Source organism: Megalops cyprinoides, chromosome 6 (assembly GCF_013368585.1).
Source record: "Megalops cyprinoides isolate fMegCyp1 chromosome 6, fMegCyp1.pri, whole genome shotgun sequence".
Taxonomy (NCBI): Eukaryota; Metazoa; Chordata; class Actinopteri; order Elopiformes; family Megalopidae; genus Megalops; species Megalops cyprinoides.
Window position 1 is genome coordinate 1795304 of NC_050588.1, and position 16995 is coordinate 1812298.

At 44.2% G+C, this 16995-nt stretch overlaps 1 protein-coding gene across 1 annotated transcript; it reads left to right on the plus strand.

Moving 5' to 3' along the window:
* The first annotated feature begins 211 nt into the window (after window positions 1–211).
* Window positions 212–13043, plus strand: smug1 (single-strand-selective monofunctional uracil-DNA glycosylase 1). The gene is given in 6 exon segments (XM_036530647.1): window positions 212–287; window positions 5246–5306; window positions 6006–6013; window positions 6016–6100; window positions 9415–9715; window positions 12413–13043. Coding segments are annotated over 6 exon segments (1059 nt in total). The 3' UTR covers window positions 12941–13043.
* Window positions 13044–16995: the final 3952 nt, after the last annotated feature.

Below are 16995 nucleotides of genomic sequence, written 5' to 3' on the forward strand. Positions count from 1 at the left end.
GAAAGAGAGAGAGCAACAGAATGAGATGAACAGAGCAAAAGATTGGGAGCATCCAACTACACACAGACAGAATGAACATGGAGGAGTGAATGAGAAAGACAGATAAAAGAGACAGAGAGAGCAAGGGACAGTGAAGATCAGGTCTAGCTACACAAATGGAGAGAGGGAACAGGGGAGACAGGAAAGGAGTGGGAGGCGTCCAGATGTACAGATGAAGAGTGGGAGTGTGGAAGACCCAGAGGAGGAGGTGACACAGAGAGGCAGAGAGAAAGAGAGGCAGAGAGGCTGTGAGGCTGCAGGGCAGCAGCCAGTACATCAGCAGATGAGCAGATGGATGATGGGACTCCATAACGTGCAATTGGAGGTATGCCAACCAGATAAACAGCAGGTATTGCAGGTACCAGGCACCACCGTGTGCAGGGTAGGGCTATTCCCCAGGAACGTGCTAAAATAGGCCACCATTTCCACAGCAAGACGGAAATGCAGTTGTGTACACACCCCCTCTCCACGCACCTGTTTCCTCGCCATCCATCTTGTGGCTGTTACAAAGCCACATTTCTGTGTGCCCGTTCTCCATCAGGTGCAGAGATAAGTAGGCTGGAAGCCTAACTGCTGGATTAATAAACACCATCCCCATAGCTGTCTCCTTGCATTAGGAAGCCACCCATTCCTAAAGACATCAAAAGAATATTGATCTTCCTACGTCTCCAGAAAATGTAATGTGGATCGTAACAACAAACATGTGACCTATCAGTCATTTTAGTGTCCCTGTGGCACATGTAAGCGGCTTTGACGTCTAGTCAACTACTATGAGTGTTGCTTCAAAGGTTGTGGGGTCAAATCCCACCAGAGTCACTTTTGACAACAGCAGTGTGGTGCAGTGGTAAGGCACAGAGCTCGTAACTGAAGGGTTGCTGGTTTGATTCCCCGTTGGTGCACTGTTGATGTAACCTTGGACAAGGTACTCAAACCAGAATTTCCTCAGTAATTATCCTGCTGTATAAATGGATAAAACTGTAACCTCTGGGTAAGAGTGTCTGCTAACTGACAGTAATATAATATATTGTATTGTTGTCATTTTAGTTCATTCATACATTCCAATGACTGTGAGTGGGTAAACTCCCATTGAGTTTGTTGATTTGCCAGCAGCAGATTATAAATTTTTGGATCATTCATATTGTTTGGATATCAATCATTTTCATCTTTGTTTTCTCCTGTTCTTTTAGAATAGGGACCACACACAGGAATCATGGATCTGTCTTGCCAGTATTGCTGTAATGCAGTATAATTTTGTATTCTCTGTGACTGGCCTTGTGTCTATAGTTCTTTCTGTTCAACTGAAAAGCTGGTAGCAGTGGCAATGGCTCAAGTATGATTGGCCAGCACTGACTGTATCTGCCCCTTCATGCAGCAGTCTTGGGAGGTGACTTGTGTCACCTCACTTCCTGCTCTGAAACAAAAGTAGGGTTGGTTGATTGGCATCAGAGGTCAAGACCTGGTAACCACACACCTGACTGTGTGTCACATAACCTGGAGTGTTCTCATTTGATGTGCATCTCAGAGTGCAGAGTATTTTGTGTGTGTGTGTGTGTGTGTGTGTGTGTGTGTGTGTGTGTGTGTGTGTGCGCGTGTGTATACATTTGTATATGTACATTTTGTATGTGCATGTGCATGTGTGTTAATGTTTAGATGCATATGTGCGTTTGTATGTGTTTGTGTGTGTTTGTATGGGAATGTGTATGCGTGCATGTGTTATTGCCAAGAGATAAAAGTGATCCAACATAAATGGACACAGAATTGACTGTGTGGGTTGCCTTTTCTCCTCGGTGTCTGTGAATATGTGTTTGTGTGTGTGTATGTGCATATGTGTGTGTCACACACTCATGCTAAAACTATTATGTGTGTGGTGATGGATGGCGAGCTCCTGTGTATGTTGTGTGCTGATCCTCCTAACATGATTAGAGACTGTGGCCATCCTGGGGGCAGGGCAATAATGAGGGGAGAGGTGACAGAGGGGACACGGCAGCAGCAAACAAGGAAAAGAGGAGGACACTAAAGCCAGCAGACCTCCATGGCTCTGTGTGCCAGACAATGAGGAATGTGGTGCAACATTATCATTGCTGTGCAATAAATAATATTGTAATATAGTAAATAATAATGATCTAGTTATCTGTTTGACTCCAATGCCTATGTTTATGTGTTTTTTAACGTGTGTTACCTCAACAATTTCACAATTTCGCACTCAAACAGAATCCCTCTCCCACATGGAACGAAATGAGAGGAACCACCACTAGAGGATACTGTTTGACTCTCAGTTAAACAGAGATGCACAGAGTTTTTCCTGTTTTTTTCATTGTTTTCTTTCATTTTCTGCATTAATCACTATTGTTACTATTTATGTTATATTTATTTATAAAATAAATGTCAAAGGGCTTTACAGCTTTATGCATACCCTGTTAATATCAGTAGGCGGATGAACACATACACTCCCTCTACAAGAAGTAAACAGACAGTACGAACAGCTTTATGTTTACCAGCACACGAAAAAGTATTCATTCTTCTTGCACAGAAAAATTGGCTTTAGTTTTTATCTGGTATAATGTGAGTTCTTATCTCAGTTTTGAATGTACTGTTCCATTAATCACAACAGACAAAAATGAAATTTAAAAAATGCATCAGGTTATTGATCCCTGATGAAACTTTCACAAAGGTTCAAGGTTCATGAAGCTTCACTTTCCCCTCCCACTAGAAGCCATCAATAACTGAGTAAACAGGGGTCTGTCAGCTGGTCAAGTGCTTTATACGGGCGGAGAAGACAGGTGGTGTTAGCTGAGGTTAGCATTAACACAGCATTTGCTTGTGCTATAACCAACCAGTGCTAATCTGGCAACATAGGTCTGCTTGACCTGCATTGCATGATACATTAGACAGTGCAAAAAAGGAGACTTTTGGAAGAGTCATGTATGTGCTTTAAATGCTTATATTAGTTGTGTGTACATAAATGACAGGCAGATGGAAGCAGACATTGTCTTGCAGGGTGGAAACGCATGGACAGCCACAGTAGTGACCTAAACCATTTTACCTCTGGGAGGGGAGGTGTCAATGGTAAACTCACTTGACCTCCTGTGTCCTTGTTACCCCTCGGTTATGTCTTCACTGCATCATGCACACACATGTGAATTAGTGGGCATTTCAACCACACGCACACATATACACAAACACACATGCACACTCTGTTGGACAGGAACTTTTAATCAAATTCACACACACAGAACAGAAACTGTAACATCGGAACAGTACAGAAACTGCAGCAGCACTGGAACAGAACAGAAACAAATAGTTAAGACCTAATGTGTGCCGGGGTCCTGAGTGGGTCAGCAAAGGTCTTGCTTCAAGGGCAGGCAGGCTGAGGTCTACAGACCATGTTCAACACTAGCCATGCCATTTGCCAACGATAATCAGGATCCCATAAAAATGGAACAAATTGGCTTTGTAGAGGCAAGGATAAGTTTGGGCAGGTCGGTTAAGTATTCCTCACCTCACAGCTCTCAGGCACCATGCATTTCGTCAGGTGCCTGAGAGTTACGTGGATGACATGGGCAGAGCAATGCCTATACACCAGTGAGTGCCCACTCCAATATAGAGTGCTGTGTGACTTCTGGTGCAATAAATAGCCATTGGTTACATGAAAGTGTATTAGTGTGTTTGTATATTTGGTGTATTATTGTAACTCCAAAACAGGGTTGCAAAAAGGGGGAAAAAGACAAAAAATATCTTGATGTATGGCACCTCTTCCTAATATAACACTGAGGAAAAATGTGGTTAATTGCAGATCCTTTCTCAATCATAGTAATCATGGATTCAGCTCTCAGACCCTGCATTTTTCCCCTCCGCCCCATTTGCATGTCATACCTCCCTCTCCCTCTCCTTCGCTCCTCCGCTCATCTCTCACTGTCAGCCCGTCTGCTCCCAGCCATTGACCTTTGACCCAAGTCAGGTTCAGCAGCAGGTCAGAAGAAGGAGGGGAGGGGAGGTGGGGTGTATGTGTGTGGTGGGGGGTGTGTGTTGCCTGGAACTGCGGGCTTCTTCCCCGACGAGGATACAGGTGCCGTTGCCATAGTAACTGCTCCAGCATGCGCAGAGACCTGGAGATGGCGTATGAGTCTCCGATTTTACACAGTGCACGCCCCCCCCCCCCCCCCCCCCCCCCCCCCCCCACACACACCCGCCCATCCATATGTGTCCTATTGCTGCATTGCCTAGCCAGGAAATACATACATATCAAAGCACACACACACACACACACACACAGGTACAAACACACAGACACACACACAGGGGCACATCCGTTGAGAAATGAGAACACATATGCATACTTAAAAGAACCTTTTGACATATACAGTATGTGCCAGCATTCTACTTGAATGGACCCAAAAATTGATAGCTCGTATTGAAACGCACTGTCAAATCCTCACACAATAAAATATTACATGCCAATCTACAATTCCTTATTTCATACAGCTATATTTGTCATATTTAAGGTATGGTTTGATTGAATTATGCATGGCATTGCATTGCTGTCTGAAGTATTTCACAATTGCACAGCTGTGTGCGGTGAAAAAAAAACAGCTTTGTACAGGTAACATCACTCTTTCACTTCAGCTTCAAAGACAGAAACTGGCAGTCTTTTAGTGTATGTAATGTAATAAGTTGTAGCACTGCATCCTGAAACTTTAACCTATAGGTCCACAGGGTTGGTTGTGAGGTGACAGCAATAGTGCCAGTGTGAAGTTTGTGCTTGTACAAACTATTAACAATCTGCTGATAACTTATCACTGAAATATTTATGTCTCAGACATCAGCTGGGTAATGTCTGCTAGCCAGACCTAACTGCTATCCAGCAGACTGCATTTCACTTTTTGTTTGTTTAAGGTCACATGAAAAACACAAAGAGTGAGGGAAGAGAGAAGGAGCAAGAAATCTGAGAGAGGGTGTGTCAGACACAGTGAGAACAAGTGTGACAGAGAGTGTGGGTGAGACAGAGTGTGAGAGGGAGTGTGTGTATGTGTATACGTGGGAGAGTGATAGCATGTTAGAGTGTATGTGTCTGAGAGCATGTGAGAATGTATGTGTGGGAGAGAATGTGTGTATGTGTACACAAAAGAGCGACAGTGTGTGTGTGCTTGTGTGTGTGTATAATATAAATATGAACTGTGGTCTCTCCAGGTGCTGTGTCCCTGAACAGACATGTTCACCCTGCCCGTGGGCCATGGATTTGAACCAGGTGGAGCCAGTACAAAGGAACTGTAAGAGACAGCCGCTGCCTATTAATTACAGCTGAGAGACCCCCCCAGAAACACCTACCTACTCTCCTAAGCAAATAAGACAAATGGGGTTATCAGGGTCCTACAAGGGCAGAAGATGTGGCAGGATATACATTGGAGATGTATAACATGAAGGAGTGGCTTTGAACTCTGAAGGGCTCCATTAAGAACTGAAGTCACAATCACTCTGCCCAAGCTATGTGCCTCTGTCTCCCTCCCTGCCCCTGTGGCATAGTGATACTTGTGTCAAGATGTTTCCCTGGCGTTTAACATAGCTGCATTAAGGCTCAGCAGGGACAACCAACATCCTCTCTGAATGCTCGACTCATGTCCTGGATGAATGTCTCACACACTGTCTGCTAATAGCTGATATAAAACCGTAATAGAATTAATCTGATTATGGGAGGCTGCACTGGCAGAAATTCAGTTTACATACCTTTACAAAACGCGTTTAATGATAAAAAAAAAACCCATGAATTTTGGAGTGGCTCGGAATATTCCAACGCTCGTTTGAAAAAAAAACGCAAAGTCGAAGCGGCACTGGGCTGCGACAGAATTCAATTCAATCACTGAAGGAAGCACATCTCGTTGCCCTTGCAACACCGATAGGTGACGCTGTCTACACAAAACATATGCAGTGACTACTCCACAAGGCCTTCTTAAGGAATCTGGTACTTGTAGTCTTTCGGTTGAACTACGGATCCCAGAATGCTTTTCATCGCTTTTGTTGCCGGAAAGTCCCTGATAAAGATGTTGAACCAGAATGAAATCAGAAGGTAAGAGATGATTGCATTGTGTCCATTTCTAACCTGCACGCTGGGTGCCACATTTGCACACTATATCTAACGCTTCAACAGGAGAGTGTTAGAATATTGCAAGAGGAAGGAGCTACCTTGCTGCCGAATCTGGTGGTTATGCTAGGTAGCTTGCGAACTAGCTAACTGTATACTGAAGAAAATAGGGGAAGGGAGTTCAGAAATCCATGTTTTAAGTATTTGAACCGAAAGAATATTGTTACACCTAGCTTAATAAGCAGTGAAATATAGACTTACGGCTAGTCAGTTTCAATACATTTGCGTTAGCTGGCTAATCAGCTTAATGTGATCTGCAAAGAAACGAATCGTTTTGTGGCTAGCTGAGAGCCCCTCTCGTACAGATCACAGTGAGCCACTCTCTTTCCGGACTCCATGACTTGTGTTTGTTGCGTTGACAACCTGCAAATACATGCGACGCGCCCATGTTCATCCTCTGCTTACGTAACGAAAACTAGACCGGAATATTTTAGAGCTAATCTGAACGGTTTCAGTGAGGGGGTTTCTGTCAACTAGTGACATCCTACAGTGGGAGTCTGTGGCCATGCTTAAAGAGCATCTTGAATTACCCAAAGAGCGCTTTGAAAGTATACCCAATCTTTAGGTTTAACCATAAAATGTTCTCTGATAAATTATACACGGGCTTGAGTTTGGTTTCTTTCCCCGTCAAGCGAGAAAGCACTGTCATGAAAACCTAAATCAGAATTGCCAATTTCCTATAAATTGTGTAAAAGGGTTGACGTTATGTACAGTATTTTTTTACAGATACATTACACAGCAAATACACTCGAGATGTGCACCCTCTCTGAAAACACACAGCGTTCAATCTGCATTTCCGAGACCCAGAATAGTGTCTTGGGTCAGCAAGATTGCTCATGAGAACTGAACGCGATTTCGTTATTAGCACCCCGTTACCTTTAGACAGCGCCTTACAGAGTTTAGGCTCAGGGTACTTTCTGACCTTAACAACAGATCAAAGATTAATCTGCTCATCCTAAATTCCCATTTAAAGCAAAAAAAAAAAAGGTTCTTATCCAGGATCAGATGCTACACACTGAAAGCACCAACAGCTCAAATTTTTTAGGATGTATGCTGTGAATTCCATCAGCCCTTTAAAAACATGCACCTTTTAGACCATTGGACAGTTTTTGCAGGTGAAACATATTAAAATGCTGTTCAACTGTCTTCTGCACTTACCCGTTGTTGTCGTGTGACTTTCCCTTTTTGCTGTGCTATTCTGGTGTGATACACAGTAGAAAGCCTGCACTTGTGAATGAATCATCATGAATTATTTGCAGGTAAACTTTGATTTGGGAGGGTTTCAACAGAAGCCCACCCCATGCGGCATGCATCAAAACGGCAGTTGACAGTATTAAAGATGCGCATGGTCAGTTATATACAAGTTAGACAAATTATATCCATCTCACAGCTTTACACAGTGTGTATCTGATAGGCAGATGGCTTTTTAAAAAACTGTTCTGAATGAATATCCCATTCATTTGGCCTAATGTTTATTGTCATAAAATGACTAAAATGTTAGGCATAGTTGAAAAATTCTGAGAAGAAGGTATTAATGGCACTTAATGCCATTAAATGATCTCAGATGAAGAATACTCATAGGACAATGAGTGGTAATGAAGGCATGAGGACTGTTAGAATGACTTCACCTGACACAGGCTATATTAAAAGAAACATGTGTATCTTCACTGTTGCAGTCAGACTGACCAAGCTAAAGCAAGGGCTTTAATGAGGTCCAGAAGAACTCCTAAAGAGTTATTGTTATTCTGAGTAATTGAAGGGTGTAAGAATATGTATTCTGAAAAAATGTTTCAGATAAACTGGTTTTGGTGTGGGTTTGGAAGTCAGGCTTCCATGTGGATATGTTTTAGAACAGAATGTTTATGGTATGGAATGGAATGTAACGGAATGCAGTGGAATACTCAATAAGGCAAATGTGAGTAAATTAAGCCTTCAGATTTGTTGCAATATAAATTCATCATCCTCAGACTAAAAGAAGTATAGGAGGGAGTGTTTGTTATAGCCATGGGTGACAGTGTGTTCATGTAACTTTCTCCCTACTGCTTTTGTTAATTCACTGCCTTCTGAAACACTAAAGTGCCAGAGCCTGACCTGATAGCTTTTGAAACACCAGCTAAATGCTCTTTTGTGATTTGCAGATTGTATAAGCTCCCCTTATACATATTCTAACTATGCAGTGTGTCATGCCATTGAATGCTGTCTGTTATTTCTGCATTGGTTAACTCCTGATGGCTGCATTTGCTTGGGTCTGTTGTTATTGTGGTTGCCCGAGGGCAAGCACAGTACTATTCTTGTGTGGCTTATTTAGTCTTTATTTATTCTACAGACACCAAACCAATGCCAAATTGAATGGCTCGTTCACCATCGGTGTGCTTGTACTTTTATAATTTTATACCTTTATAATTTTATACCTTTATAGTTTATAGTTAAAAAAACACTCCAATTTTACCCCCATTTAAAAGTATAGGACCTTACAGCGGGAGGATTTCACTCCTGCGTTTGAACAATATGTTTTTTTAAACTGCCATCTCTGTGAATTCGGGCTCTACAGGCATAAATTATACATCAAAATGGAGGAAAACTTATGCAGATTCTCACGATGTCTGTCAGTTCAGTGCTGTGATGAATGGTTTTTGAGATATGAGCCTTCCGTTTGGTCTTTGTTGTCCCCTCACTCTGACCAGTGTAACAGCTGAGATTTAAATTATTGCAACAGAGCCAATCAGAGACAGCTGGTGTCAAATTACAGTAATGCCAGACTGGGGTTGGAGGGGTTGATGGCAACTCCAATGGACACAAATTTGCGCATACTGTCAATAATGGAAAAAGGCAACCACACATCGTATTTTCTTCAAGAAATGCACACAAATCTAGTTATAATTTGCACTTAACCAGAATATGCCTGTAACAGATGTAAGTGAAATTAATGGGGATAAACAGAGACAACAGCATGTTATGCAATAAAAAGGAGTACACACTAAGCAGTCACCTACATAGCACCAGTCAGTTTTTTCCCAGTGCTGCCCATGCTATATCAAATTGGTGAACAGCATTAAACAGCATGCTAATTCTTATCAGTGCAGTGTGCTGTGTTGGCATGGTGCACAGAGCCACTTTGGAGGGAAAATACTAACAAATCTAGTGTGCATTTACAGGGAAAAAATGCTGAATTTACCAAGACCTGTTGCATCCCAAACACCTTCGATTTGAAACTAAAGAGACTGGCTGTGAATGTTTAGAGATGCCGTACCAGGAGAAGGAGCAGGCTCGGAGGCTGAGGGCAGAGTCGAGCCATACCACTTAGAGTCGCACTGTGGAGTGGGGGTGGTGGACGCGGCAGAGAGGTTCCTGCGGGCGGAGCTGGAGCTGAATGCGCACCTGCGGCGGCTGACCTTTGGAGGGGCGGTGCGCTACATCTACAACCCGCTGGAGTACGCTTGGGAGCTGCACAGCCTCTACGTCCGCACCTACTGCCATGAGGGCCAGAGCGTACTCTTCCTGGGCATGAACCCGGGTCCCTTTGGCATGGCTCAGACTGGGGTGAGGGCATGTCCTTCGGGTCATTGCGTGTGTGCTCTATCACATCCCTGCTCATAGTTTTCTGTCCTTTCTTGCCTTCTGTTTGCCTCATTGCTCTGGTTTGTGTGAGGGCAGAATGTACACAAACACGTGCAAACACAGACACAGACAGACACACACACACATGGGAAGGAATAGCTCCTATTCTCTAAGAAGCGGTCATTTCCTTCTTATTTATATTGTAGGCTGCTGGCACATTTTTCTGAAAATGACAAGGAGTGAGGCTGGGGAAAGAGAGGTGCGCACATAAGAGAATGATCCATTCGCTCATTTTCAGTCTCAAATCAAGACCTTGGACCTGAAACTGTGGCAGAGCTCCAAAAAGCAGATGTGGTTCCTAGTCTAGTTGCAGTACAGTCAGATCACCAACTCTCACCACACATACTCACGTTCCCACCCTGTTCAGGGGAGTTCAAAGGTTGTTAGATCAGCAAAACAAATGAGTCAATAAAAGGGCTCTGATTGGTCCCGTGCGGCCCATCCATCTTGGCCAGACCTGGCAGGCTTGTCGATTAGCACAGGTGAGGTCATGCAGCGGCGTTCGCGAGCCTGGGGAGGGGCTGATGGAGTCATTGACAGCCCTGTATCAGGGTTAAGAGAGGGGCCTCCGTTCCTGGGGGGTTGAGGTTGGGCATTATGTTGATGCTTCTGCCACTGCATGCCGATCAGGGCCAGCAGCAGTTAGGAGGCTAATTAATAATGCAGGAGCTGACAGAATTATTATGTTGCCACCGGACTCACTTCTCTGTCACCCAGGGGTGAGCTGACGTCTTTGATGTTTTTGTGTCTTCATGGATGAAAGATAAACCTGGCTTGCTCAAGAGTTGTGCATTGTGTAGACTTGTTGAAAGTAGGTGTATGCTTTTTGACATACGTTGTCGGCAAACAAATTGCACGCATTAGGCTTTCATGTAAAGTGATTCAGTTAAAATCTTAATACAATGGCTGAGCTAAAGTAATATTGAATATTTTAGAACACCAAAACCCTGTGTTCTACATGTGTTGCTACGTTTGTCTGTTTTCTGAAAACCCAGAGCAGGTTGGCGAAAAACTGAAAAATGATTGGCTAACTGCATGTGAAGGGGATCAAGAGACACTTCTGAGAACAGAAGAATACAAAAACACTCTGTGAATGAATTTGTCCACTGTAGAAATGTAGAGGCTCTTCTGGGTCTAGTGCATCAGGTTGATGACTCCAGAATCAGCAAATCCAGAGGACAAATGAGCATTTTAGAATTAATCAGGATGTGTAACATCTATCTGCAAAATTCCACTGCTTCTGTGTGACAGCATACTTACTACTTTCAGCAGTGTTAATGAGTTAGTGGTGATACCAGTCTGGTAACAATTATCAATTGTTAAAAAGTTAGGGCAAGAGACTTGATGGTAGTTTAGGTCTCAAGTTCAGTTAATATAGTTTTCCTGAAATAAGCAGCATATAAAATAGCTATAATAGAGTGGCTGTCATAGCTAGTTGAATGTGCCAGGCAGGTGCAACATTGTGAAATCAGCAGTAGCTGTTTCCTCAAAACATGGTTATGTCAGAATTTGCATTGGGTTTATTTTGGCCTGCTTCCAGTATGGGAGGTGGCATGAGATGGATGGGGCTGATAGGAGTTGAAGTCCCTTGGCAAAGTCAACAGTGACTTGGAGCATAGCAGGGAACTGCACTACATTTGCACCACTGTGAAATGTTTCAAAGTTGTTCATTTAAACTGTGGCTGTGTGGTATGTGGTGTCCATAGATATGACAGAACATCTTGTGCTCCCGGCCAGGAGAGACTTGGGAGTGAGCGAGGTGATGCTATTTTAAAGGTTAGCCACATACAGGACCAATTTCAAGATGTTTGTATAAATCCTTGCTAGCTAGACATTACACATTGAAATGGTGAGTGTGAAATTGATTTACAACATCTTTATATTTATAGTTTTTGTGTGTATATCTCCAATCAATAAAATCTTTCCTTTTAATTCTTCTTAAATCCTTCTTAAATCCTTTTTATTTCAAAGCAGAAATAAAGCTAGCCAGCTTGCTAAGAGTCCCCACATAAACTTTCCTCCAGTGACACAGCAGCCACTCAAGCCAGTTCACACAGAGGCACAGGAAGTCATAATCCAAATGTAGGGACATGGGGAACAAGAGTTAAGAATATTCAAACTGAATGAGCTGAATGGCAGCCCTATGGAAAGTATCTGAGAAATCTAGCTAAATCCAGCCCAGAGAATTAGCAGATCTGCTGGCATGTGAATTCCTTCGTCCTATTTGGGGATACATGCAGTATATTTTGGAGAGACTCATGGAGATGATATTAGATATCAGATTCACAAAATAATTTTTCATGTTGTAATTCCTTGAGGCAGGAAATACTGCAGGTTAACATTTCAGGTTAAAATTGAATTGGGAACAAACAGTATGATCAAGGGTTGTGTCACATATGAGGTATTCAGTGCGAAAGGATAATCACTTAAAGCAACATGATTATTTTAGGAATTTCAGTAGTAGAAGTATAATTTTAAAAATGTGTGCATTGCTCTGGGTCTCAGAGTGATGAATAGGTTGTCCCAGCATACATACTTCCTGTATTTTGGAGAACAGAAAGCGAGAAAGTCTTTGTGTGTTCCCCTGTGTGATTACCCCTCTGTGATTGTGCCACCCAGGTCCCGTTCGGCGAGGTGAAGGTGGTCCGCGACTGGCTGCGGATCAGGGGGGAGGTGGGCCGCCCATCAGTGGAGCACCCGAAGCGGCCAGTCCGGGGCTTGGCGTGTGCGCAGAGCGAAGTGAGTGGCGCGCGCTTCTGGGGCCTGTTCCGCCGGCTGTGCAGCGAGCCGAACACCTTCTTCCGCCACTGCTTCGTGCACAACCTGTGTCCCCTTGTCTTCATGGACGCTGGTGGCAAGAACCTGACGCCACCCGAGCTGCCGGTAGCTGAGCGCGATGCCCTGCTAGGGCTGTGCGACGAGGGCCTGTGCCAGGTGGTGCGGGCGCTGGGGGTGTCCACTGTCATTGGTGTTGGCCGGGTGGCAGAGCAGCGGGCACGCCGGGCCCTGGTGGCTGCTGGCCTGCGGGTGCGCGTGGAGGGCCTCATGCACCCCTCCCCCAGGAACCCCCAGGCCAACAAGGGCTGGGAGGATGTTGCCCAAGCACGGCTGCAGGAGTTGGGCATCCTTGAGCTCCTTGGAGCATGATCGCCTCTCACGGCTGCCACACCCAGCGAGGCCCACCCTCTGCCTGCCCCAGTGGTCAATCACATGCCGCCTCATATCTTGTGCAGGTATGGGTGTTGTGTTGGGTGGTGAGAGCTTGGTTCAGAGACAGAGACTCTAAAGCCAAATATACGGTAGCTTGTACAGGCTTTACCTTTGTCTAGTGCACCTGGGAGTAGGAGGAGGAATCAGGTATAAGCCATACTTCTTTGTGTCTGATTTTACAGACTACTCCACACTCATCCCTTAATAGTTAAGCTTTTGCTGTTTTCTCTTATTGGTAGAAACTGAGCTCCCTTGGAGATGGCCGGTGCTGAAGATACACTACACAGAGTCATGTATGGCTATGCAGACAGTAGACCCAGCCCTGTTCAGCAGATTGTTGGTGCTCTTATTTGAAATGGCACAGAGCTGAAAAGCCGATGTTGTTCATTGTCATTATATTGAATAATGTTATATGCACTGCTAAGTCTTGTTTCCATTGGTCTGAGCACCTCTGTTTCTACAGCCCCCTCCCACCTGTTTCTGATTTCCACAGCTTTCTGCTTCCTGAAAGTAGGCTGAATCTGGGCCAGCTCAGTTACATCCTATCAGCAAATGGAGGCAAGAAGCAGAATTGTGACAACCAGCTGTTGTAAGCCCATTTCAGCTCAGTGGGGTTTTATTTCAGCATGTCTGACTGCCGACTGACTTCAAAGCACCATTTCGTGAAGTCTTTAACAATATTTACTCATTGCAGTCAAATGGTTTTTGTTCATCTTAATATTAGGCTTGCTAACCAACAGTGCTAGCAAGGGTGATATTTATATTTTAGTATGCCAGTTAGCTGGCATAATTAGCTTTCAACCTATGGTTGTCAACACTGGTCAAAGCAATAAAAAGCAGTAGATTTGTTGGCATTCATGCTCAAAGTCAAAATCTATGATGTTGAACAATGTGTGTGAGCCCTCATTATTGAAATGTATGCAGTCAAATATGAAGCTAGAAACCAATAAGAAGATATTTGATCCAGAGTAAAATGCATTCAAAATGCATAGAATTACAAAATTTGTAGTCTTGTGACAATCACCTTTGCTAAAGAATTTAGAAATGCATTTATGTCTGTTGTGTCGAAACCCATCCACCTCCCAGTTCCCTGAAAGCAGTCCAATCTGCAGGATGGGTGGGGCAATGCGGACCTCAGGTTGCTGGAACCCAATGAAAGCCAATGAAAATGCAAATCTTAAGTGAATCCAAATCACTGCCATGGTGGGGCTCAGCTATAGTTAGGTGAGTCCAGTAGAAACAAGACTTTATTTGTGCCATAACCGATAAGCTCATTATATGTGATAAAGCAACGAGAACTGTTTATCTCTGTCAGAGAGTACTGGTGTTGTGCTTGTACAATGAATAAGAATAAATCAAAGATTGATTTGTATTTGATTTGCCATTTTTCCTGCAGGAGAGTTGGTAGGAAAAAATCTGATTCACTCTGATACAGTGAAAGACATGTGCTGTATGAAGGATGTGCTTTTCTCTGGAATCCAGAATGAAAACCACGCACTATTGTGTGCCCATATGAGAGGGGACTGAGCTGAGAGATGGCCTAGTTACAGTTCTGGGAATCTGGAAGGTTCAGGGCTGTTTGTGTTGGTCATTACATTACATTACATTATTGTTATGTGGCAGACGCTGTTTTCTAGAGTGATGTAAATAGGTTACAATTTTATCCATTTATACAGCTGGATATTTGTTGAGGCAGCTGTGAGTGAAGTACCTCGCCTAAGGGTACAATGGCAGTGCCCCAGCGGGGAATCAAACCAGTAACCTTTTTGGTTACAAACCCTATTCCTTCCACTATGCTACATTGCTGCTCCAGCCACGGGTCCTTTGCTCAGGCTCCATACAGGGCCTGGTGGTAGCACCGAGTTGCTGCTGTCATCTGAGCACTCTTCGTCTGCGAAACGTGCGTTTGTTGAGCACGCAGTGAAGCGGGATGCCTGATCCCCCCTGCTCCTACCCCACAGCGCTGTAGACTGCAGGCAACCACAGCTCCTTAATGACTCCATTTTTTCTCTGCACTGAGTTATTAATTAACTCAATGATCCTCACTGATGGGGCCCGGGCCGTTGAGCCCAGCCCATCCCACCAAATCGTGCCTGAGCAAAGTGATGGGAGACGGTCTCCAATTTGTCTCGGGTGCCCACAGCGACTGGCTAGAGATCTGACACCATGGCCCACCAAGCGCTGAAAGAGGAAGGCCCCAGACAAATTGGACTCCCAGGCACTGACCCAGATCGGTGTAAATCGTGTAATAGTTGGAATTTGGGTAGGGTGTGCTGGGTCAGGATCAGGTTGCTGTTGGCAGAAGGCTTGGCTTGGTGAGGGTTTGTGCGAGGTGGCAGTTTGCTGGGGTGTCTAAACCAACTGTTGATATTGGCAGCCAAACCACTGCCCAGTGACTACATTGATTTGACAGTAAAATCAGTGTCAAGAAATTGATTTTTTTTATCAAGTTCAGTTTTAAAACCTCAAGCCTGTTTTTGAAGACAAATAACAAAGGCATATCTGTGATGGGACATATCTAAAGCTGAGGTTTCCTTTGAAAGCATGTCCCACCCGTCCGTCAGTCAGGTGTGAGGCTGTCATCTCAGTTGATGTTCCCACAGCAAGTCCTCTCTGTGAGGTCAAGGGTATATGACCCTCAACCTTTTGTGAGATCAAAGGGGTCCCTGGTTTTTCCGGTCCATCTGGCACCATCCAGCCAGATCTTTACCCTTGTGCCAGCACCTGCCTCAGCAGGGCATCATGCACTGTACAGGCTGCTGTAGTATCAGGTGTTTGCCATTAGAATATAACAACATGCTGCCACCCCAGCTTTATGGTTTGTCGTGCGCACACCGTTGTGGGATCCCGCTCTCCCATTGCTGGTGTTTGCATTTGCACGCATGCATGCTCTGACCTCAGCAGCGACAGCTGCGTACGGTATGATTATTGACCAGGTGACCTCCCGGCGACCCCGGCAATGTGAGAGCAAAGGGCAGGGAGTTTGCGTGTGCTCGGCGGCCCATTGGAGCCATCGATATGGTGATGAATGGAGGCGACAGTTATTAAAGCAGAATTAGAGTGTGGGGGGGTGATGAATGGCGGAGCAAGCGGCTCTGTGGCGGAGGCTGGGGAACCGGATGGCACGGTGTCTGGATCATTGCTCTTTATTATCGTCCAGGGCCACCCTGACAGTGAGGGGCTGAGAGGGAGAGATGGCGGCCGGCAGCAGTGACCCCACCGATCTCTCCCACCTCCCTATGCCATCCCTCCTTTCTGGTACCTATCTGTGTGTTTTTTTCTCTTTTATAGCCCTCTGATTTTACTGGGTGAAGCTTCTGGCTTGCCTTGTCCTCTCATACACTTCCTACTTTCTAATTGGGGAATTCCCACACTGCATATTGCAAGAGTGGGATGTATATTAAAATTACATTAGATTCCTACTATTACACACAAACACAGGCTAATTGAAAGCAATAATAATATTTTTGACACATTTTTTTTCTCTTTTTGGCGACATTTTGGATAATTTTGTCTTATTTTAAGTTGTTCTCGTGAGCAACAAAATTTTGAAAGAGAAAATGTGCCCAAGATCAATATCAGCTGTGCAAGATTGAGAAAATACCACTAATAATCAGAAAACACTTAAGAGAATGAAACCTATATATGTTCTTATTCAAAGATAAATTGTTTCATTAGAAGATTACTTATCTAGAACCAGGAACTTAAATGATTCATTTGCTTAATTGTTTTCTTATTATATGGCACGTTTTTCACCTCACTCCCATTTTTCTCCGCCACATGATTTTTTTTCAGTTTTGCTGGGCACTCCATCAATCACAGTGAAGCCGTGAAGCGTAGTGGTGTACGCTGGGAAATTATTAGCATCAGCAGGGAATGTAGAAATGGGCATATGCAATGCATTTGTGCTATGGTTGGAATTCCTGTAGTAAATGGGTCTGCTTTCAGGACAAAGTCACAGTCTGATCCCTGAGAGTGCTGCCTTCATTCGG